The sequence below is a fragment of the Oryctolagus cuniculus genome, chromosome 10 (genome assembly GCF_964237555.1).
Source record: "Oryctolagus cuniculus chromosome 10, mOryCun1.1, whole genome shotgun sequence".
Taxonomy (NCBI): domain Eukaryota; kingdom Metazoa; phylum Chordata; class Mammalia; order Lagomorpha; family Leporidae; genus Oryctolagus; species Oryctolagus cuniculus.
In genome coordinates, this window is record NC_091441.1 from 54,368,053 (window position 1) to 54,391,044 (window position 22,992).

Genomic DNA, 22,992 nt, shown 5'->3' on the forward strand with positions numbered 1-22,992 from the left:
TTGAATGCCGGTTGTTTTGGGTCCTCTCCCCTAAAAATGGGGGCAGGCCAGCCAGAAGTTCCTATCAAAAGCCCGTTCAGTAGCATCTCACACACACACACACACACACACACACACGAACTGGTGAAATGGAAGGGCCATCTGATTGTACTTCAATCCCACGTTCGGTGTTTCTTGTCAGTCTTTGCGGGAGGAAGCAGTGGCCCGCTGTGTGTACACGGTGGACAGTGTTGGAAATCCAGGCGTTTCTTTCTGACGGATGTCGTGTGAGGGAAAGGCAACTTTCCTGTCAGCCGGGCCTGTAGTGGCCACGGAGCCTTCCCCGCCCAGCTCCACGGCCACCCGAATGACCGACGAGCTCCCCGAGTCTCCGCCCACTCCTGCCCGCTGGTGGAAAGAGGCCCTTCCCCATGCGGGTGTTGGGCTTCCCTGGACGCGCAGGAAGCTCCTTAGCAGCCAGCCAGCCTAGTGACTACGTCACTTCCTTTTCAGGGGCCTATCAAATGGTGCGGCAGACCCGGAAGTCCAGCGCCCTAAGGTAAACGCGTCTTGTCTGGGGGGTTTGTTTGGTTAGAGGGAGGGCCGCGTTAGGAGAGTTTTCCTCCAGCCAGAGATGCTGTAGGAGCGCCCTGTGTTTTCAGTTGATATAAATGGCCGCCCAAGAAGCCAGTCCAGTGGCCTGAGAACTTCCACTTTGACTAGGGCCTTGTCTAAATGTCAGAGTTTGTGGGCTCGAGGATTCCATAGTCTTGGCAGCTCATGTCAAGAGCCTTGGGTGATTACTGACATCGTAAATAAGTTAAATCAACAAGAGTCACTGTGCACTTGTTCCCCATGTAGGACCTCTGTCCTTAATGAGTTGTACTATGAGAATTAATGGTAAAATTAATCTTCAAACAGTACTTTATACTTTGTGTGTCTGTGTGGGTGCTAACTGTTGAAATCTTTACTTAGTATAGAGTTGATCTTCTATATATAAAATAATTGAAAGTGAATCAATGAAAAATGGGATGGGAGAGGGAGTAGGAGGTGGGACGGTTATGGGGGGAAGAACTGCTATAATCCAAAAATTGTACCTATGAAATTCATATTTATTAAATAAAAGCTTTCTAAAAAACACAGTTGGTCCAGATTTGGGGTATAAAGTGCTCTTCCTCTGTTTATCGATAATTCACAATAGTAGTGAATGATATGGAGATAGAATTTATTGATAGAGAATAGTGACAATTTTATGTATGTAAAATACTTCCGTTATTTCACGTTTTCTCTTTTTTTTTTCCTCTCTTATTCCTTAGTGACATTGACCAGCAGTATTTAAACTATATATTCAGGTAAAATTATAATTTAATACATGATTTAATAAAAATATGATTTTCAAGAAATAATTCATATCCTTCTAGAGCTAATGGATTTTTATGTTTCAATAATGGTTTGATTAAGGAATTCTGTGCCAATATACCTATCAGGTATCAAACCAAGTTGAATAATTTATGAGATGGCCAGCATTGAGGAAACTAAATGGTAGTCTCGCCCTTAGATCAGACAAAGAGGGGCCTCTGTGCAGCCCTGAATTCCAGAGGGTCCCACTTCTCCCACCAGGGACATAGCATCTGGGAGCTAAGGGGAAGTTCCTCCCAGGGCCCACACCCTCACCCTCGCTTCTAGACTGTACCCTAGAAACCCAATCCAAGAGGCCATGAGCATCATTCCCAGTCTCTCTAGCTCTGCTCTCCAAATTCGATCCTAGGGCCAAGGGGAGTCCAAAGAGACTCGTAGGGGACAGAGTGTAGGTGACCTTGCAGGCTGAGGTGTCCCCACACATGTGTGTGAAGCTCTCGGGGCACAGAAGGAGCCTGGATGGAAAGCAAAGTGGGCGCCTTGGAGCTGGAGGCTGCCCTGTGCTGCCAATTTCTGACATGAAGCTCTGGGGACTGCAAGGATTCTGGATTTCAAGTTTGTTTTGAAAGTATATTTTTAAGGACCACATTTGAGGCTTTGTTTATAACTTTTAAATAAGGTGAATGGACTTTGCTTTGTACCCTTGACCCAAGTGGAGCACAGCCTGGGGCTTGTTGGATTTTAGGAGTTTCCTGCTGTGTACCACAGGGACCTGATTGGGAAGCAAAGTGAGGCTTGGTGCTGGGAGCCCAGGTTGGCCTGGTGCCCGAGGGCAGAGATGAGCTTCCCCCGAGGCTTGGTCTTGCTGACCTCTGGAGGAAGTTACTTGGCATGAATGTTCAGTGTGAGCTGAATTCTCTATATGCAGATGAAGCTCATAAATATCTTAATATTGCCTAAAGTGCCTTTTGGAAAGCAAGATCCACCCCAAGCATGGCTGTGGGCCACTCCTGTACTCAGCTGAAAGCAGGCATTAGTTCCACTCTGCCCACAAGCACCAGTTACCTTTCAAGATACTCTTCTGGAAATGTGGAAGTCTCTTGGTATTTAAAATGTCTCCATGACACTGAACCACGTTAGAAATACGAGAACATGCTCCCCACTGTTTCCCCCAGGGAGTTCTGCCCTCTCCCCTCCAGCCCAGCTTCCCAGGTGATGTGGGGACATTTATTGCCTGTAAACCTGGTGCTCCAGCCTCCCAGTAGAGGCCAGGCACATCTTGGTAATGCCACAACCCTGTTTCCAGGTAATTTCTTCCAATGCAAGTGATGAAATGTTTGAATCAGAATGAGGGCCACCATCTGAGCTCCCATTGGCACTGACTGGTTGCAGAGAGAGTTAGCCTCCAGGGTCCTGTAATTCACATGATTTCTGGGTTGTCCCTGTGTGTGCCAGCCTGGAGCACAGCCAGCCAGAGCAACGAATTGGTTTAAACTCTGAATATTATGTGAGAGGAAAATAGTTGGATTCTTTACCTCGGGTATACCCTGTTCCAGTGAGGGTGTATTTGCTTCCTGACCCTTTTTAAAGAAAGATTAATTTATTTGAAAGGCAGGAAGGGGGAGAGAAAGAGATAGGGGAGATAGATAAAGAGAGAGAGAGAGAGAGAGAGAGAGAGAGAGAGAGAGAGAGATAGGGACCCTTCATTAGCTGGTTCACTTCCCAAATAGCTTTAATAGCTAGGCCTGGGCCAGGCTGAAGCCTGGAGCCAGGAACTCCATACTCCATACTCCATCCAAGTCTTCTATGTGGGTGGTAGGAACTCAAGTACTTGGGCTATCACCTGCTGCTTCCCAGAGGAACCAGTAGGGAGCTGGATCAGAAGCAGAGCAGCCATATTCTTATTGGCACTCTGACATGGGGTGCAGGCATCCCAAGCAGTGGCCCAACCCCATATACCATTATGCCACCCCCAAACCCAGATTTTTAAATGTTTCTAATATAGATTAAGGTGTAGGGTACAAGGTAGGGGGAAGGGATGAAGGTTAAGAGGAAAGGAGAAGATCATATATGGGGCTGAGAATAAGTGGAATTTCTAAACACAGGTATGGCTTTGATCTGCACTTTGGGAATTAGGTGACCTATAAGGAGTAGCTATTGGGATGTAGTTATAGAGCCATCTGTCTTTATTCTCAGGCAAACTCTAGTCTCTCCCAGTCTGTTAACTAGAATGTCACCATGACGTTCGTTACCTGTTCATGCTGCACCCACTCAGTTGGCAGACGAGACTGTGTGTGTGTCAAGGGAAATAGGCACTCCATGTTGGAGTGCATGAGTTTGAGTCCCAGCTGCACTCTCTGTCCAGCTTCTTACTGATGAGCACCCTGATGGCAATGGGTGTTGATGGCCCAGGTGGTTGGGTCTGTACTACTCAAATGAAAGAACTGGATTGGGTTTCTGGTTCCCAGCAGATGGGAGGTTTCTCTGCCTGCCTGTCTGCTTCTCCCTTGCTTTCTCTCTCTAATAGAAAGTTATTTTTTTTAAAAAGAAATTAAGTTTATTTTGATGCAGAATATCCAAAATCTGTTCATAATAGGGTTCTTCGAAAAATCCCTGGAAAAATGCGTATTATGAAAAAACTATGTGTAGATTTCAATGATTTTGCACCAAATAAGTTTTTTCTTAAATTCAGTTTCCATAAACTTTAAAAAAATATGCTTATATTAGTATACTTTCCTCAACAGAGTTTACCTGTAGATTATAATCTGACAACTATGGGGTGCTTTAAGGTGTATTTTTCTTCAAACATGGTCCCATCACAGATACCCCAAGAGGTGTATGTCTGCCACTGCTGGGTACTTGGAATCCAGATAAAAATACCATCTGATTCTTGTCTCCAAGGAGGCCACAGCGTAGGAATTAGGGGGAGAGGTTTAAAGCTACACAGTCCTGTGGTGTGTAGCAGTGCTTTCATCCACAGTGGACTGCCTCTATGACAGTGGGCCCATAGGAGTGTCTCCTATCCTCTCATGATGCCATGACTATCTCAGTTCGTATATTACACTCTGCAATGTCTGCACAAATTTTTAACAGCAGTTTTCTCAGACCGTATCCTGTCATTAAGCAACACATGGCTGTTTGTGAGATTCAGACAGGGACTAGAGAGCCAGTTCTTTAATTATTTCTTCTGATTTCTACCCCCTAATATTTTACTTTGGGGTCACTGTTTGGAGTGATTCTGATGATGGAATTTGGGATATGATGACAGGCCCTGGGAGATATTTTGGGATAGAAAGACACCCCCTCATATCCTGATGTAGGGAGAATAACTTTTGCTTCTGAAGTTATAACCAAAAGGGAAATCCAGGGAGATAAAGTAATGGAATCTGTACAAGGCATGTGCTTTCCAAAGAGAGACAAGATAGCAAGCAAAGACTTAAAGCCTGTGCCAAGGAGTAGTCACTGCAAAATCTTCAGTCTCATGTGAGTGTGTGTATTTTATTTTCGAGCTGCATGTAAACCCTACAGCTTCTGAGTGCTGGACATGGGGCTCTTCTCTATCGCCTTTCTCCTGGCCCTCCTCCCGACCTCTGTCTACACCCCTCCGAGGGCTGTTGGAGACCTTGTGCCTTGGGAGCGAGGCAAAGGAAGAACCTGAGAAAAGTAGCTGTGGGCCAGGGAGGTAACCCCAGGAGCAGGGCGGTGCTGAGTGGACAGTGACTTCCCTGCTCAGGACTGTCTTCATGCTACCCAATGCCACCACCTATTGAAGAGTCTATGTTGTGTTCTCACACATGAAATTTCCACACAGAACAACTGTCTGCACCCTACCCTCGGAGATTCTGATTCATGTCACTGTGCTGGGCTATTCCGTTGTAGGTCCTCAGCACTTAAAAAAAAAAAAAAAAAAAAAAAAAAAAGCGAAACCTCTCTATATTTAAGTAGCAAATCTTATTCCTGAGCTCTGGCTAGATCAGCCTTCTGGATGGCATGGAGCTATGATAGAAAAGGGTACAGAAAGCAGCGGGTGGGGTGGGGAGGGGGTGGCCTTTCACAGTGAGCTTTGGGTAGCCCGTATGCATGGTAGAGGGGCACTGGGAGATGAGAGAGGTTTCCAGAAAGGGAGAGGGGAGGGTGCCAGGGTGGAATGCCACTTTCATCAAAGGAACCTCCTTCTCCCTCTACCCCCCCCCCCCCCGCCACTTTGGCACTTGCTGAGAAGTAGCCCAAGTAGCCCAGGTGATGGTCAGCCACGTGGTAGGTAGATACTCGATTTGTGGGCTAGACTGTTGGGAATGTAACTCTCTCCTCCACAATTAATTTTGTGAAATAATATTCTTAGCTCCCATGAAGCAGCCCACTTTTACATTGCAGCCTACTTGTGACCTGGAGTTTGCTTTATTTAACTTACAAATAATCTTGGGAAATTACGTGAGAATGAGTAGAATTAGGGTAAGCCAAGGCCAAGAAAAGTGACCCAGCCAGCCCTGTAGTGGACCAAGGATTCTGACTGTCCCAAGAGTGGATTTGATCATCTTGGCAAACATCTTGGAAACTCTGAGAGTCTCAGAGTTGTTGGATTTCAGCAGAATGGGACCCATCAGTGTAGACAATTTGGTTTTAGGTTCATTCAGCTGTTTCCAAGGAGAATGGGTAGCAGTTTCGGTTATTTTTTGGTGACACAGAAGCTTTCTTAACTCCTGTGCTGTGTTTTTTTTTTTCAGTGTGGTGCTGTTGGCATTTGCGTCTCCCCCAACAGGTAAGTCTGCCTGAGCAGTCATTCTGTGTGTTTCGTATTGCCTGTTCAGCCCAGTGCACTGTCCCTGGCTATCTCTCTGAGAGACAGTTCATCAGAATTGCTTTCCTAAATGGCAAACTGAGAAGAAAGGAATAGCCTACATATTTGATCCTGCTCTTAATGACCCACAACAGATTTATTGCCAGGAGTTTCTTCTTATCCCCTCTTGAATTTGGTCATCTGCTTGCTCATCTCTATGGCCTCTGACACTCAGGGCTGTGCCCTGCTGAGTAGATTAGTGCTTGTTTTGCCTCTTCTAAAATTCCTTCTCCAAGCATCCAGAATCGTTCTTCAGTTGTAGTGCTAAAAGATTTGGTGGCAAAGTTTAAATTTACCCTACTTCTTGCTGACATCATTTTATAAATTATTATCGTATGCCACCATCTAACTTTCATAATTGCAGATTAAAGAAACCAACTTTTAAAACTTGAGCAGGCATTTGGCCAAGCCTTTAGTCTTTACAAAAATCCACTGCTTGGGATGCCCACATCCCATCGTGGAGTGCCAGGTTTGTCTACCAGCTCTCTTCTGATTCCAGTTTCTAGCTAATGTACACTGTGAGAGGCAGCAGGTGATGGCGCAGGTACTTTGGTCCCTGCCACCCAGTAGGAGATCTGGAATGGGTTCCAGACTTCCAGCTTTGTCCTGGCCCACCCCAGTGATTGCGGCATTCACTGGGGGAGTGAACCAGGGGGTGGGAGCTTTCTCTCTGTGTCTGTCTCTATTTCTCTGCCTTTCAAATAATTACAAATAAATAAATAAATAAATGTTATTTTTAAAAAAGAACACTTACCCTCCCCTTGTTGCCGCCCTCACTCTGTAGTTGCTTTTCAGATTCAAAATTACCCACGAGACTGTCTTCCATCATGCCTTTTCGCTTTGAAAGGCTTTAAGGTTGTATTAGTTCTTTGTTGTTAGTAACCCAATATCACAGACTGGATAAGTTTTTAAAAAGGAGGCTTATCTTTGCTTATGGGTCTGATCCAAGGTTGAGGGGCTGCATCTAATGATGGCTTTCGCATGGGCAGAGTCCTCAGGTGGCCCAAGGTGTCACATGGCAAGAGACAGGGAACCCACATGTCTTTTGTGCCTGTTCTGGTCTCTTTCCCTCTTTGTACAAAACTACCAGGATTCAGTGACCTTGTCTAATCACCTAATCACCTCCCTGAGACCCCACTTATAAATATCATAGTCGGGTTCAATTTCCACCATCTTCATACCACACAGTGAGGATTGGGTTTGAACATAGGGTTTTGGTGGGGATCAACTACACTCAAACCATCGCAGAAGTCAGGGATGAAGCAATAGTACCTGACTATGGCATGGCTGAAAAGGCACATTTCAGTGGTCATGCTCCTTGTGGTGTGCTGAATGCAGTGGGAGATCACTGACTCAGAGGACTGGAGCTCCTTGGCTCCCTTACCCAGTGACCTTAAGACTTTTAAGAATGACATTCTTGGGGGCCAGTGCCGTGGTGCAGTAGGTTAATCCTCCACCTGCAGCGCCGTCATCCCATATGGGCGCCAGTTCTAGTCCTGGCTGTTCCTCTTCCCATCCAGCTCTCTGCTGTGGCCTGGGAAGGCAGTGGAGGATGGCTCAAGTCCTTGGGCCCCTGCACCCGCGAGGGAGACTCGGGGTAGGGCATCTGGTTCCTGGCTTCAGATCAGCGCAGCTCCAGCTGTTGCAGCCATTTGGGGAGTGAACCAACGGAGGGAGGACCTTTCTCTCTGTCTCTCCCTCTCACTGTCTGTAACTCTACCTCTCAAATAAATAAAATCTTTTTTAAAAAAATAATAGCATTCTTAAAGGACTAACATCTTCTGACTACTTGTTAGGCACCAAGCATGCCCAAACCTTCAGGGTCTCAGTTTTGTCATCTACAAAATGAGGAAGGTGAGCTGGGTTCTTTCTGAAGCACCTTCCAGCTCTCATCCTGTGCTGCAAACAATGACATCTTTCTCTTGGTGTTTTTGGTCACTTCAGATTATTTGAGCAGATATCCTTAGAAACTGTTGGTAGTGACCAGGGAATAATGCTTTCTCTTCTATATGGCATATCTGAACTCATGTCTCATAATTTGAATCATTATTTTTTGGTTGTTATTAGGATTTTATTTATTTATTTGAAAGGCAGAAAGAGAGGGGGGGGGAGAGAGAGAGAGAGAGAGAGAGAGATCGTCTATCTGCTGGTTCTCTTCTCAAATGTCCTCAATAGTCAGAGCTGGGCTGTGTTGAGATCAGAGACCAGGAATTCCATCATAGTCTCCCACATGGGTGGCAGGGACTGAAGCACTCAGACCGTCTTTTGCTGCCTTCTCAGGGGCATTAGCAGGAAGCAGGATTGGAAGCTGAGCAGTCAGGACTTGAACCAGCACTCTAATATGGGGTGCCAGTGTTGCAAGCCGTGGCTTAACCACACACTGATCTCAGTCACTTTTTGTTAATGCATTGCTCTCTACTTGCCCACACTGAAGCCCACTAACTATTGCCTGCCCAATCCCATAGCCTGGTGACATCTGAAAACTCTAAGATTGACTAATGAATGTCTTCTCCACTGTCTGGATTGGTCAGTGTTTTGTCACTATAACAGAATACCTGGGGCAGCCTGATTTCATAAGGAAAAACGTTCATTTTGACTCACCATTTTGAGTCCAAGATCAGGTGGCCCAGTTGGTTTGGCCTCCAACAGGGTGGTGGATGGCAAAGGTGGAGCCCTACAGAGGATCACACGTGGTGAGGCCATGTCTAACCCAGGCTTTCATACGAGCCTCTGGTGAGAACTCCCCAAGGGTACACCCTCAGTGACCTCAGGACATCCACCACATAAGTAAGTTTCCACCTCTCAGTGCCAACAACCTGGGACTTTGGAGTTAAAGTCTTCTATGAGGTCAAGAGCCAGTCCACGCCATTGTTGAAAACCTGTCCTTTGGAGTAGAAGAACGGCTGCAAAGCCAAGCTGTTGGCCCCAGACACTTCCGCTTGCCGTGTTGCTTCTGTCCTGCTGCCAGGTCATGCCTCTTGTCACTCCTGCACGTAGCCTGGTGCTTGTCACCACGCAGGTATTTAAGAGCCTGTAATTGCCATCCCACTCTGAAATGCACTTTTGTCAAAGGCCTTTGGAATGTTCTGTCCGCTGGTTCTCCTTGGTTTATGTATTTATTTACTTCCTGCATTGTTCACAGGGGACTTTCCACCTAAAGAAATCTCTTGGTCTTTCAGCTAAGAGGTTTTTCTGTCTGTCTGTTACACTCATCCTGGGTGCCACTGAATTCTATGAGTGAGGAAGTTCAAGGCCAGAGGTGTCTACTGCTGTGTGTCAGAGGACAGAGCAGGTGGGAAACAGGCAGAGACTGAAGTTCAGCTGTCTGACCCTGCAGTTATCCTTTTTCAGTTATCCTACACCATATAATAAAATCTTCTGAGCAAGTGAATACTTGTGTGTGGCAATTCTGGGTTTCTTTCTGGAGCTTTTCTTGGGCTCAGAGATGTTTTATTTTTACTGATTTCTGAGGCATGGTGGCTATTGGTAGTATATACATTTTGGCCAGTGGCCAGCATTTTACTTGGAGTTGTTGCTAAACTTTTGGGTCAATGCAAAAATATCTTGGGCACTAAGTATACTCTCTGATAACACAAAGTGGTCAGCAGCCCAAGACTGTACAATGGCCTGGGCAAAAGGGTGATTTAAAATAGGCTTCTGTTTCTTTTTGAGATAATGAAAGTGTTCTAGAATTAGATAGTGGTGCTCATTGCATAGTTCTGTGAATATGTTAAAAACCACTGAAGTGTACACTTAAAATGGGTGAATTTTATAGTATGCAGATTTTTATCTCAGTAAGAAAATATTTGGGGAGGAAAAAGAAAAGAAATGGCTCTGATATGAGAACCTGTTTGGAGCTTACTTATGCCGGAACAGGATACTTGCCAGGATTAATTTCCCTTCAAATTATATCTTGAAAAGGGTAGGCATTTGGCCTGGCAGTTAAGACACTGGTTAAGATGTTCATGTTCCCTATTGAAATGCATGGGCTCAAGTCCCAGCTACAGCTCCCAGTTCCAGCTTCCTACTAACACAGACCCTAGGAGGCAGTGGTGATGGCTCAAGTAATTGGGTCCCTGCCACCTATGTGGAAGACTTGGATTGATTCCTGGCTCCTGGCTTTTGGCCTGGCACAGCCTTGGCCATTGCAGAACATTTGGGGAATGAACCAGTGGATGAGAGCTCTTGCCTTGTGTTTCTCTGTCTCTCAAATAAAATAATAATAATAAAAAGAATTGCCATCAGATGCTCCCCCAACCCCTCCTCCTTCCTTCACCTGCAGGCTTCCGTGCCATTGCAGGATAAATGGTCAAGAAGGATGGGTCGGTGCTGGGCAGCCCAGGGAGCTGCAGAGCCTGCAGATTCATCAGAGAGCGCCTTGGTGCACTTCTCTGGAAGGAATCCTCTCTGCAACTTTGATCTGTTGCAATTTCCTGCCAGCTGAGGTGGTGTCACTGAAGAGGCCAGGGATAGAAAGGTGGGCCTCTGAGGACTTTTTCTGGGCCAGTGACACTGGCCTTGCCTCTCATATCAGTAGCACAGGTGGCTTTGGCTTTGGCCTCCCTTATTGTAAGTAGCTGAAGTTCCCCAGTGAAAAGATGCCCCAAAGCTCTAGGGCTTGGAAGTCCAGCAGGCCTTGGTAGCCATTGCAACAGCACTCCTGTAAAGGCCCTGGGGAAGATGGGAATGGGGTTATGTACAGATTGGAGGCAGCCTCCAATCCTTTCATGCACACCAGTGCAAAGTCCATCAGCCAGCTTGTGGGAACACATGGAGACACCCTAGAACCACGCCCTTCTTCCATGTGTATGAAGTTATGTAAAGGCATGCTCTGCTTACAAAGGAGTTCTGTGTGTGATAAACTGGACCATGTTTATTGCTTTCTTGGAACTTTCAGAAACTGTGCATCAAGGTGCCTTAGAGATGTGTGTGTGTGGGGGGAAACTTCTCCTTTCAATTCCTATCACTGGAATGCCATGGACTTAAAGCTTTGGTAGCCAGAAGAGCCTGTGTGGGTGTTTTTCCCCCTAAAGGCTTATTTATTTACTTGAAAGGCAGAGTTACAGAAAGAGAGGGAGAGAGAGAGAAAGAGAGCAAGCGAGCGAGAGAGCTTCCATCTTCTGGTTCACTCCCCAAATGGCCACAGGGGCTGGGGATGGGCCAGCTTGACTTTTTTCTTTTTTCTTTTCTTTTCTTTTCTTTTCTTTTCTTTTCTTTTCTTTTCTTTTCTTTTCTTTTCTTTTCTTTTCTTTTCTTTTCTTTTATGACAGGAAGAGTTAGACAGTGAGAAAGAGAAAGACAGAGAGAAAGAGAAAGAGAGAAAGGTCTTCCTTCCGTTGGTTTACCCCCTAAATGGCTGCCACAGCCGGCACACTGTGCCGATCTGAAGCCAGGAGCCAGGTGCTTCCTCCTGGTCTCCCATGCAGGTGCAAGGCCCAAGGACTTGGGCCATCCTCCACTGCCTTCCCGGGCCACAGCAGAGAGCTGGACTGGAAGAGGAGCAACCGGTACAGAATCCAGCGCCCCAACTGGGACTAGAACCCGGGGTGCCGGCACCGCAGGCGGAGGATTATCCTAGTAAGCCGAGGTGCCGGCCAGCTTGACATTTCTTCTACGTCTCCCACGTGGGTGGCAGGGACACAGCACTTGGACCATCTTCCACTGCTTTCCCAGGCACATAAACAGGGAACTGGATCAGAAATAGACTACCTGGGTCTTGGACTGGTGTTCATACGGGATCCAGAGTTGCAGGCTGTGGCTGACTCATTGCACCACTACTCCGGCCTCCTGGTGCAGGTTTTGATCACCTGTCACTGCCAGCTGAGGTCACCTCAGGGCCTGCGTGTACAGTCATGGTCCATGGAAACAGTACCCTGCCCCCAGCATCTGTAAGCTTCAGAGAGCACTCAGGAATAGTCAAGTGCTTTTATCTGTTTGTTAGAGCAGATAACAAAGGCAGTAGATGTTAAATCAGAATTTGGTATTCAAGGCAATGGAAGTGCAAAATCTAGAAGACCTGTTGGTTGATTGCCCCACTCTGATGGGTCCTGCAGCTGTTTGCTCCTAGTAGTTTTCAGTTGATTACAAAGGCTCAGCAAGCAGAACAGTGAGAAAGATCTCTCTCTTCCAGAACTATTGAAAGCCTAGTCTTATTGGGTGTTTCTGTTCCTGCCAGTTTGCTTGCCTTCTGGTTGGGCCCAATGGTTCTTTCTAGTTTGCTTTCTACACTTTACATCTGGAATCTCCGCTGTGGAGCCTGAGTTCCATTTTCCTGATTCTCTCCTGCTTTAGTGAAGACACAGTGAGAGTCAGGATTCATAGATATAGGCTTTTTGGGGACGGATTGGTGAATATTTTCTGACATTTTAAAGCAAGTCTTGGTTCCTTTTGGTTTCTTCTTATCCCTTCTATTGCTACTTTGTCTAATTATTTGGTATTACTTTAAAAACATTTTAAAATTGAAATTCATTTTTATATATGAAAATCACATATCTTAAATGTACAGCTTGATGCATTTTGGCAAGTAACACACTTAAGTAACTCACACCCCTGTTGAAATATGAAACATTTCTGTCCCTACAGAGAGTTTGCTCCTGCCGCTTCTCAGTCATTTTCTCTCCCTTAGCATACTTGCTGTCACTGACTTCATTTCTGTTACCAGAGATTAGTTCTGTCTCTTCTATAGCCTCATGTAAGTGGAGTCTACAGTAAACACTGTTTTATGTCTGGCTCTTCCTTTAGAGATTAAACATATTGTGTGTATCACAGGTTTGCTCCCTTTTGTTGGTGACTGATGTTCGGTTGAATGAGCTACTTTTTGTTTATGCAGCCACCTGTTGCTTTCATCTGGTCTGCTCCCTGTCTGTAGCTGTTACCAGCGACCAAAGCTGCCTTGAGTATTCTTATTCAAGGCTCTCTGTGGACTTACATGTTCATGTTCTTGGATGAACACCTAGGAGTAGGAGGTCTGGGTTTTAGAGTAGATATATATCTATCTCCCTAAGAGAGTACCAGTGCTCCCAAGTGTTTGTACCTCTGTACACTTGTGCCCAGCATTGTGTGAGAATTCTGGTTGTTCCCCATGCTTACCGACATGTGATATTGTGAGTCTTAGCTGAGATGGTCTAGTGGGTGAGTCAGGGTCTCTAGATAGGAGTTCTCACTGGGATTTCCCTCCTCATGCACCGTGAGTGACCAGAGGTTGGGCTTTCTTGTAGATGCACCGTTGGGGTATGCTGGGCAGTGGTGGTAGGGACGAGGGAGTCAGGTCCCCATGTCCCAGTACAGGCCCTGCTGCTGGGCTTGCTTCTTGGTAGGTGGAATCCACCTTCCTTCCTCTCCAGCCTTTCGATCTCATGATTCACATAGAGGCTCCAAGAACCATGGGACCTGGCTTGAGAAGAGCCCTGCCTTTCCCCTTGGACTGCTGCAAGCAGCAGAGGAGAGGAGAAATCTCCGTATCTGTACGGGGGCTCCTGTGCTGTGATACACAAGACTTGGAGGTAGGGGAGGAGGAGAGTATTTTAAGGAACCAGAGGAGCAGGGGGATCCACAGGAATCTGACTCCGAAATGACCTTGTTACCTGGTGTGTCTGTTGCACCTGTGCGAGCTCACAGCACCGAGGACAACTTGGAACTGACCTCCCATTTCTCTGCCAGTTCTGAGTGCTAAAGTAGGGCAAGAGGACATTTCCTTCATGTTCAAATCTCAATTAGTCTCAAGTGTGGTAATTTCGTGCCACACTCTCATTGTGGCAATTTCATGCTCTGTAATTGGCAGAGAAGTGAGATTTTCTCTCTTACTCACAGCAGCAGAATTTTAACAGTGGAAGAGCAGTGAAGGCTCAACTCAGGCTTCGTTGTATAAGCTTCATGCTACTGCCACAAAGCACGTTTACTAGTCCTTAGCCGCTCAGTTTGGGCCTAAATTGTGCTTTTCTGCACTAGGATGGTACATAAGTGCTGGCTTTTTTTGGCTTCTTAGTTGAATTCTCTTGAGTTAGACCTGGCCGACTGCTCATTATACTTCCTTTGGGGTGTTCGTCACGTGCTTTGCTAAGTTCAAGGTTGCTGTGCACCCTCTCTGAATGAAAGAGAAGAAAAGTGGAAGGCGTCAGAGCACTTTGAGTCAACCTGAAATCGAAGACCCTGCAGCCCTATTTGGAACATTCTGCCCAGGGAAAGAGAGAAATGTTTAGGTCTTTCCAAGACTCTCATTTTAGTGGTGCTTGCTCTATGTCGGGGATGGACACAGGGATGAGTAAGAGAGAGCCCCCACTCCCAGGGATTGGATTATTCTAGAAGGAGGGACAGGCATGAAGTCCACTAAGTGCTGTAGGAGAAATGTGTGAAGATTGTAGAAATGGCTCGAGGATGGGATACGCCATTTTTGTCTCCATTCTCTGTCTCAAGAGATCAGGTTTGGGACTGAGTGCCTGTTTTCTAGCTGGCAAGTTCCCTAGGCCTGTGACTTTTCCCTTTATTTTCTTCCTTCCTGGTCTACCTCTGAGCATTCCTCTATACCTTAGACCCTCTCTGAAGCCTGGGCCGAGCTGTAAAAGTAGCTGGTGACCCACGGATCTAGTCCACCCCGGGAGTGTTGCAGATGCACGGCGGGTGCTGAGACGGCTAACCCAGGGCTCTGAGGTCCTGGGGTCAGTTGATCGCCTCTCTGTCTTTCCTCATTCTCACACTGACTGTACTGGGAAGGAAATTTGACAGGGGCCAAGAACCAACAGCTGCCAAGCAACAGAAAAAAGGCTGCTGGACGTCCCCTCCACTGGCCTGGGCAAGGGACTTGGGCTGTTCCCGAGGTCCAGGGTCCCCAGGATTACCTCGGCTGTCACGTCTTCAGGGAAAGGGACTTCAGGGCACATCCAGGCTTCTCGTGCTCCACAAGTCTGAGCCTGCTGCTGTGGTTTGCAAGTCCCTGTCACCCACAAACATCCCCAGGGGACAGTAGAGCTGTTCAGTGGAATCGGGGCAGAAAGACAGGAACTTTAAGATAAAAAAATTATTTATCTATTTGAAAGGCATAGAGACAAAGAGACATCTACTCCCATCCGCTAGTTCACTCCCCAAATGCCTTCAACAGCCAGGGCTGGGCCAACCAAAAGCCAGAGTCTGGGAACTTAATCTGGGTCTCCCATATGAGTGGCAGGGACCCAACCACTAGAGCCATCACCTGCTGCCTTTGAGGGTGGGCAGTAACAGGAAGCTGGAGTCAGGAGTTGAGATGGGACTCGACCCCAGGCAGTCTAGGATGGAATGCAAGCGACCCCAGTGGTGTCTTTAACTGCTACACCAAATGGCTGCCCTGAGAACAAGAACTCTTAACCTCTTGCTGGGCTGCATGGAAACCAAATCCCAAGAAACTCTCTCCCTTTTGTTAAATACATGAACTTATTTCTCCCCCACCCCTAACCCATGCTCGGAAAATAACCCCAGCCAAACATAAATGGAGTCACAATGAGAAGCAATACTCCCGAGAAATGGAATTGAGAACTTGCCCTCCCAACGGATGCGTGACTCACTTGAGATCCTTTAGGTCTCTGAGGAAGCAGGGAGGCCCATTGTGCCTGCTGTGCTGGAACGGCCGATTGACGGCTGTGGTGGTAAAGGACGCGCTGCCCACCTGGTACGCTGCCCACCTAACACGCTGCCGGTATTTAGGGTCGGCTGGCTTCCCCCTCCACTCAGAACAGAGGAACAGCCCTGAGCCCGCCAGAGTCGGAGAGATTCCAGATTCGGAAGGATTAAGCTATCTGCTGTGGAAATGCTTAATTCCTTTCCTTGGGACATTTTTGGAAGGCTGTCTGCTTTTTTAATCTCCTGACTTCTTGTTTGTGACCAAGTTCAAATTCCAGAGAGGGAAGTGGCCAATATGTGTGATTATTTTCTGTTGTGCCAAGTGGAACTAAAAGAATGAACTTGCTTCACGAGAAAGAAATGTACCCTTTGGACCTTGACCTAAAATGAGTGTGCACAGTTGGGCTGGCCACCGCACGGCGGCTGCAGCCATCAGACATGGAAATGAAGCAAGATGTCAGGGAGTGAATAAATAATCTTTTTTTAGATGAAAAGCAGAAAAAAAGAGAAGACTCTTTAAAGAGATTTTTTTTCCCCTACACTCCCCCTTGTGCAGAGAAGGCGGTCTGGCAAAGCAGAAGACATGCTGGCGCCACATTCTTGATGTGCTGTGATCTTAAAAATGTCTCTTACCTTCTGTGACTTACAGTTAAGTGGCCTCCTGCCACCCCTGTGGGAAATCCTGATTGAGATTCTGGCTCCTGGCTTAAGCCCGGCCCAGTCCCAGCCATTTTGAGCTTTTGAGGAGTGAATTAGCAGATGGAAGCTAGCCTCTCTCCCTCTATCTCCCTCTCTCACCCTCTCTCTCTCTAGAGCCCTCCCTCCCTCCCACTTAGATAAATAAATTTTTACAATCTTTTAAATTATTTATCTATTTGAAAGGGAGAGACAGAGAGAGAGTCTTTCATCCATTGGTTCCATCCCCACATGCTCACAACAGCCAGGGCTGGGTCAAGTCAAAGGAACCAGGGGCTAGCACTGTGGTGTAGTAGGCTGACTGTCCTTTTGACACACCAGTATCCCTTATGGATGCCAGTTGGAGTCTTGGCTGCTCCACTTCCAGTCCAGCTCTCTGATATGGCCTGGGAAAGCAGCAAAAGATGGCCCAAGTACTTGGGCCCCTGCACCCATGTGGGAGACCTGGAAGAAACTCCTGGCTTCTGGCTTCAGATCGGCCCAGCTCTGGCTGTTGCAGCCAATTGGGGAGTGAACCTCTCTGTCTGTCTCACCCTCTCTCTCTGTAACTCTGCCTATCAAGTAAATAAATAAATCTTTAAAAAAAAATGGAAAAGAATCAGGAACTCAATCCAGGTCTTGCACATGGGTGGCAGGGATCCAACTACTTGAGCCATCACCTGCTTCCTCCTTGGGCGCACATTAGTAGGAATAAACTGGGATTTGAACCCCAGGACTCCAGTGTGGGATGCACACCCCTAAAATTTTTGTTTTTTCTTTTTCTTTCTTTCAAAGATTTATTTATTTATTTATTTGAAAGGTAGAGTTACAGAGAGGCAGAGAGCAAGAGAGAGAGAAAGAGAGAGAGAGAGAGGTTTTCCATCCACTGGTTCACTCCCCAGATGACTGCAACAGCAGGAGCTGCACTGATCTGAAGCCAGGAGCCAGGAGTTTCTTCCAGGTGTCCCATGGGGGTGCAGGGGCCCAAGGACTTGGGCCATCCTCCACTGCTTTCCCAGACCATAGCAGAGAGCTGGATCAGAAGTAGAGTAGCCAGGACTCGAACCAGCACCCATACAGGATGCCAGCACTGCAAACAGTGGCTTTACCCACTTACACCACAGCTCCGGCCCCAACATTTTGTTTTTTAATGCAGATAATAGAAACTCACAGACTGAAAGAGATAATAAGTAAGGTTTTTAGTGTAGGGCCCTGCACAAGGCGCACTGATACAATATGGTCATATACCATAGTATAGGGAAATGCCAAGTACAGGAACACCAGCGTGAATTCAATGCTAGACCGCTTAACGCTTAATGTTAATGACCCTCACCTGCTTCTCCCAGGGCAGCTGGGGGCAGGAGGCCATTGTTTTCTCTACTGTACCCCTCAGGTGATCTCTCCAGCGTCCTGGACTTCCCATACCTGTATTTCTACCAATTCCATGGCAGCTGCTGTGCCAGGTAAGCTTGACCTCACTGGTGTGTGCGTGTCTTCATGTCTGTGGAGTGCAAGGTCACTGCCCGTGATCAGAATGTGGGGCAGAAGGGAGTGGTGGTAGGTGCGGCCCGGTGGGCTCGGTCCCCAGGAGGTTGTGCCAGAGCACCCACAGGCATTCGGGGCAGGCCTGGCACCGGTGAGGACCACAAAGCCACAGAAGTGCCCCGGCCCCGACAGTGGTTTTCAGACTTGCTCAAGACCTAGGCTTCCCTTCCTTTTTTCCCTCCACAGGCAAATCTTACACAGACCTTTATTGAACAGGTGAACCTGATTCAGTTCAGGGAAGACCTGAGCCCAGAATCTCAGCCTCTCAGCTTCCTCTTTGGCCTTCCACTAGCTCCCAAAGGCAGCCTCCAAACTGAACCCCAAAACTGTGAGAAGCAGATTGTGGAAACCAGCGACCCAGGATGTCTAAAAGACAAGGTGGCCGGGAAGGACCAGGATGTAGACCAGTGAGACGGCTGTGTCACATGTCAGTGGGCTCCCTGTCCCTCTCAGCCATGGTCTACCCTTGGGGTGGTTTCATTATGCTGAGCAGCGGAAAGGCATTCGGGGGCAGTGTCAAAGCTTGTTTTCTGGTGTGGCGGGAAAAACAGACCAGAATAGACTCTCAGGATTGCTGGCTGCTCGTTGTGCGGTCTTTGGGCTGGCTATTCAAGTTCTCACAAGCCTTTCTCATTTGTAAAACAGAAAAGTGATACCAACATGGGGCTATTGTGTGCATAAGTAAAATCCGTAACATTCGAAGCAGTGGCACCCATTGTTCAAACCTGCTCGGGTTCACTGCACAAGAACTGTCAAACCATGAGCGATTGCTACGTGAGAGACTGCTTGTTCCCACACGTGTAAAATGACGCCTTGGGAAGCAGTGATTCTTTTCAGAGTTGCAAGGCTGGAAGACAGCCGAGTACTGTTTCTGATGGGGGCCCGTCACGCCCCTCAGGTGTGTGAGGGTGAAGAAAGGCAAGGACATGGCAGAGCCTGTTTCCGCGTTTTATCACGCTCAGCAAGGCTTCAGGAAAACGCTGGCAGGATTCGTCTTCCCAGTCCGTGCCAAATTCGTGAGACCTGGCGGCTGGGTTCCACGGCGGGAGGCTTCATGCTGCTCCGTCAGAGGCCCGTGCGCCTGTTCCCGTGGAGGTGGCTGTTTGGCAGCAGGGGCGAGCAGGGTGCAGAGGGAGGCCAACAATCACTTGGTTATCTGGAGCAGAGCAGCACAGTCAGCCCACAGGCTGCCACGCTGGCGTTGGCTCTGTCCCTTTAAATCTGCAACTTTCTCAGCAGCCTACAGGACAAGTCAGGGTTCTTAAAGATCTGGAAATCTGTACTTGAATTGAATTAACTCCCTGTTAAAGTTTAGCCCCTGGCTCCAGCACAAAGCTTAACCTCTGTCCCACGTCTCAGGCTGAGAGGTGACACTTTAAGGAGCTCCTGGGGGGAGTTCAGAAGCGGCTATGGGGACCTGGGCTGGCAGTGGTAGCTGTGACCTGGAGACCCTGTTGACAGGCCCCTCACTTCTGGGTCTCCCCCTGCTTCTCAGATCCGTCTCCACAGCGAGGGGCAGAGGAGCTGAAGGTAGAAGCAGAAAGATAAGGAAGGGACCCGGAAGTAATTGAGCAATGGCTCTGAGACATGGGGAAGTTCTGGGTGTTTCCAGAACCACGTTGGGCATAGTCAGGGAGCAGCTCACCCTCGCCTGGAGCCTGCACTGAAGGCGCTGGTCCACGCCCTGCTCTGCTGGCAGAGAGGAGAGGAGACACCAGAGCAGGGAGGAGGTGTGGGGCAGGCACCTGTGATGTTGCTGCCTCCTTGGCTGTAAGGGGTGCAAACCACCAACAGAAGCCCAGAGCTCTGGCTGCCTCACTCTTCACTCCAGCCTCCCAGCCTCAGGCACCCTGAGCGTTCACCCGTCATGCAGCTGGCCAAGAACACATTTCCATGGCGAGGAGCTGTGGATTCTGATCTCACCTGTGCCTCGGTTTCCTTGTTCATTAAAGTGAGGCATGGGGTGGGCAGCCGTACTGTCCTGAATGTCTTTGGTTGCCATAGGACAGGGTGAGGTGTGCCGTGCATATTCCTAGTTTAAGAAACAGAACCCGAGGCAGGAGAAAGGGACAAGGGGGATTTGGTCAGGTTTACACGGCTCAGCGAGTGTAGCTAAGAATAGCACTTCAGGTCACATGGCCTGGCCGGCTTAGTCTGCTGCTTCCCCAACTGTGAGACTTGACGTCTTAATCCATGGCCATCTGGTCTCCCCTAACTGCAGATGAAAATCTGAATGAACTTTGCAGGCCATTGGGGCCAAGCCAGCTGAAATAGACACAGGGGAAACCTAATGCCTGTCCCTGGTCCTGCTCCAAGAATGTGGCCATCAGCTAATCTCATCTAACGATGTGGAGGTACACATTTCTGCCACATTTGGCCTTCTGTGTGCTTGATTTGATTCAGCCTGACGCTGGTGCAATACCTACCATGACTGAGGCCTCGTGTTCGGCTCAGTTGAGGACAATGCGAAGAGCAGCCCGGGACAGGCCATGCAGCAGTGCCTGTAGTAGGGGTCAGATTGCATTGTGGCACTGGAGGCCCTGTAGGTACCGATGAAGCACAGCCCGCGTGACCCGCCCCTCGGGCTTGGAGGACAGCCCCAGCCATATATCTTTTCTGTTTTCAGTTAAGTCATTCTCAAGGCACCACCTGCACGTATTAAAGTTAGCCCCATATCTGTGTTTCTCTGCCTCACCTCCTCTCCACCTGTCCTGCTTCCAAATGCCAGGAAGAGTTGGGAGCTCCCATGTCTCTGGCCCTCACCTCTTGGTGACACTGAGAAATGGTTACCCCACCCACTGCTGTGCCCAAGGTCTTGCTGGTCCAGGCCCCCGAATAGCCCCAAGATCTGCCCCATCCCTAGGCTCCCGTGTGGAGGCATCTTTTCCCAAGCAGAGCATCTGTGGAAGGCAGCAGGCCTCAGCCTAAGTTCCTGGAGCTGGGTTTCCCCTTAAGATTCCCCCCTGAGCCCCCGGCCAGTCCAGACCCCCTCTGCTCATCTGGACAGTCTCCCTTTGCAAGTCTTTCCCCACTAGTTTGTTTTGCTTGAAAAAAACTACTGGAATCTCAACCTTGGCCAGCATCGAGCTCCAGATGTGATAGGGAAGCAGCAGGAGGTGGTGTTCTCTGCATTTTTTTTTTTTCATGATTTGGTCAGAGATCTCCCAGATTTCCACATCTCTTCCCTTCCTCCAACCAAATGCTCCCATCCTAGCTCCTTAACATTGTCTCTTTAATTTCTAGATATCACTAGAAAACACAGAGGAGGCAGAGTTTGTGTAGTCATTGGACAAGGCCTGGGAAGAGGAGCAGGGACTAGTTAGCTGCTGGTGGAAGGAAGGCAAGCCTCACTAACAGAAGAATGTTTTCTCCTTCCAGTGGAGTTTTAGGATTCTTTCTCATGTTAAGTACGGTGAAGCTAAGAAGCCTTCTGGCCCCAGGACAGTGTGCAGCCTGGATATTCTTTGCTAAGGTAAGAGAGAGGGTGGAGCTGAGGGCCTTGTATCCGGTGTTCTCAGAGCCTGGGCAGTGGCAAGTCGGATCCTCTAGTCACTGGCCCTCTGCCTGATCCTTCGTTCATGTAGGTCGCAGTTTCTGAGGCCTTCCCTCTGTGTTACCAGCATTATCATTTTTCTGGAATGACCATGAGCAGATCTCTTCACTTCCCTGAGCCTTAGTTCACCCATCTGAAAATGAGAGGTGTGCTAAAAAAATCTCTAAGCTTTTCCAGCTCCAAGAGACTGGGCTCCTAGATGCACAAGACAGTTCCAGTTTTCCTTGCGGGGGCGGTGGGGGTGTCCAGAGTTGAAGCGACTTGTCCCAAAGGACTCGGCCTGTCCAAGGTGGTGAAGGAAAACAGACAAATGGCCAGGGACCACTGGAAGGATGGCTGTTGTGTCTCTGGATGGCCATGATTGAAGCAAAAAGGGAAAACTACAAGGAAACAGGAGCAGAAGCATAGTTGTGGGTGCACAGTCTTAACTGCACTGCTCTGGGGCTGACTTCCTCTTGCTGCATTTCATTTCCCTAAAGCCTGTGGAGGACTCAGGCTGCTTCTGAGGAGTGGAATTTCTTAAACAATTTAATTTCATCAAATAATTATTTAAACTTGTGCCTTTAGTCTTCTTTATGTCATCTTTGGTTGATTTTTTTTCCCCCAGGGTGAGGAACAGATGTATTTGTTTGAAAATAAGATTTCACAGTGATATCTTCAGTCACATGGTCTACTTTTTAACAGTGTTAGTAACTGGAATTCTAGAATGTAGAGAGTGGTTGACATAGTGAGGGGGCTGACAGACTGTCTTAGCAGAAAGTTTGGATAAGACTGGATAAAAGTGCAGGCACAGCAGGTTAAGCTGCCACTTGGGATGCCTACGTCCTACATGGGAGTACCTTGGATTGAATCCTGCAGCCACTTCTAATCCAGCTTCCTGCTGACGCACCTGAGAAGCAGCAGGCAATGGCTCTCGTACTTGGGTTCTTGCCTGGATGGAGTGCTAGGCTTCTGGCTTCAGCATGGCCCAACCTGACTGTTGTGAGCATTTGGAGCATTCTCTCTCCTTCTCCCTCTCCCCTCCCCCTCCCCCTCCCTCTCCCTCCCTCACTCCCTCTCTCACCCCCCCCCCCCATATCACTCTACCTTTCAAACAAATAAATAGAAAATGTTTTAAATACTGGAAAAAGATTATCAGAAACATTTATTTTACTCTCTTAGAATTGACCAAATGTATACAACAAGTTGAAAAAACATTTGTTCATGAAAATTACTAAACTTTTGGTAGGAACAGGTTGGATTTTTGGTGTTCTTGTCTATCATTGCTCCCAATCCCTGCTCCCCAACTCTGTCAGTGTTATAGTTAAACCAGGGCAGGGAAGGCTGTGAAAACCAGTTGCCTGTTGCTGCTTCTGGAAGGGATTCACTGTATTTGGAGCATTGTCTGTTAAATTGGCCAGCTGGGTGATAAGTGAATAGGAGAGATCAGGAGCTCTACTAGCTCAAGTTTATGGTC

General features: G+C 47.9%; 1 protein-coding gene across 6 annotated transcripts in view; it reads left to right on the plus strand.

Moving 5' to 3' along the window:
* The window catches only part of TMEM241 (transmembrane protein 241), a 128,542-nt gene that overhangs the window by 57,565 nt on the left and 47,985 nt on the right, over nucleotides 1-22,992 (plus strand). For all 6 annotated transcript variants that reach the window (XM_070050391.1, XM_070050392.1, XM_051851343.2 and 3 more), the window contains 5 exons: nucleotides 493-538; nucleotides 1,296-1,331; nucleotides 6,063-6,097; nucleotides 17,832-17,901; nucleotides 21,362-21,455. In XM_070050391.1, the coding sequence (XP_069906492.1) occupies nucleotides 493-538; nucleotides 1,296-1,331; nucleotides 6,063-6,097; nucleotides 17,832-17,901; nucleotides 21,362-21,455 (281 nt within the window). The remainder of the gene's footprint in view (nucleotides 1-492; nucleotides 539-1,295; nucleotides 1,332-6,062; nucleotides 6,098-17,831; nucleotides 17,902-21,361; nucleotides 21,456-22,992) is intronic.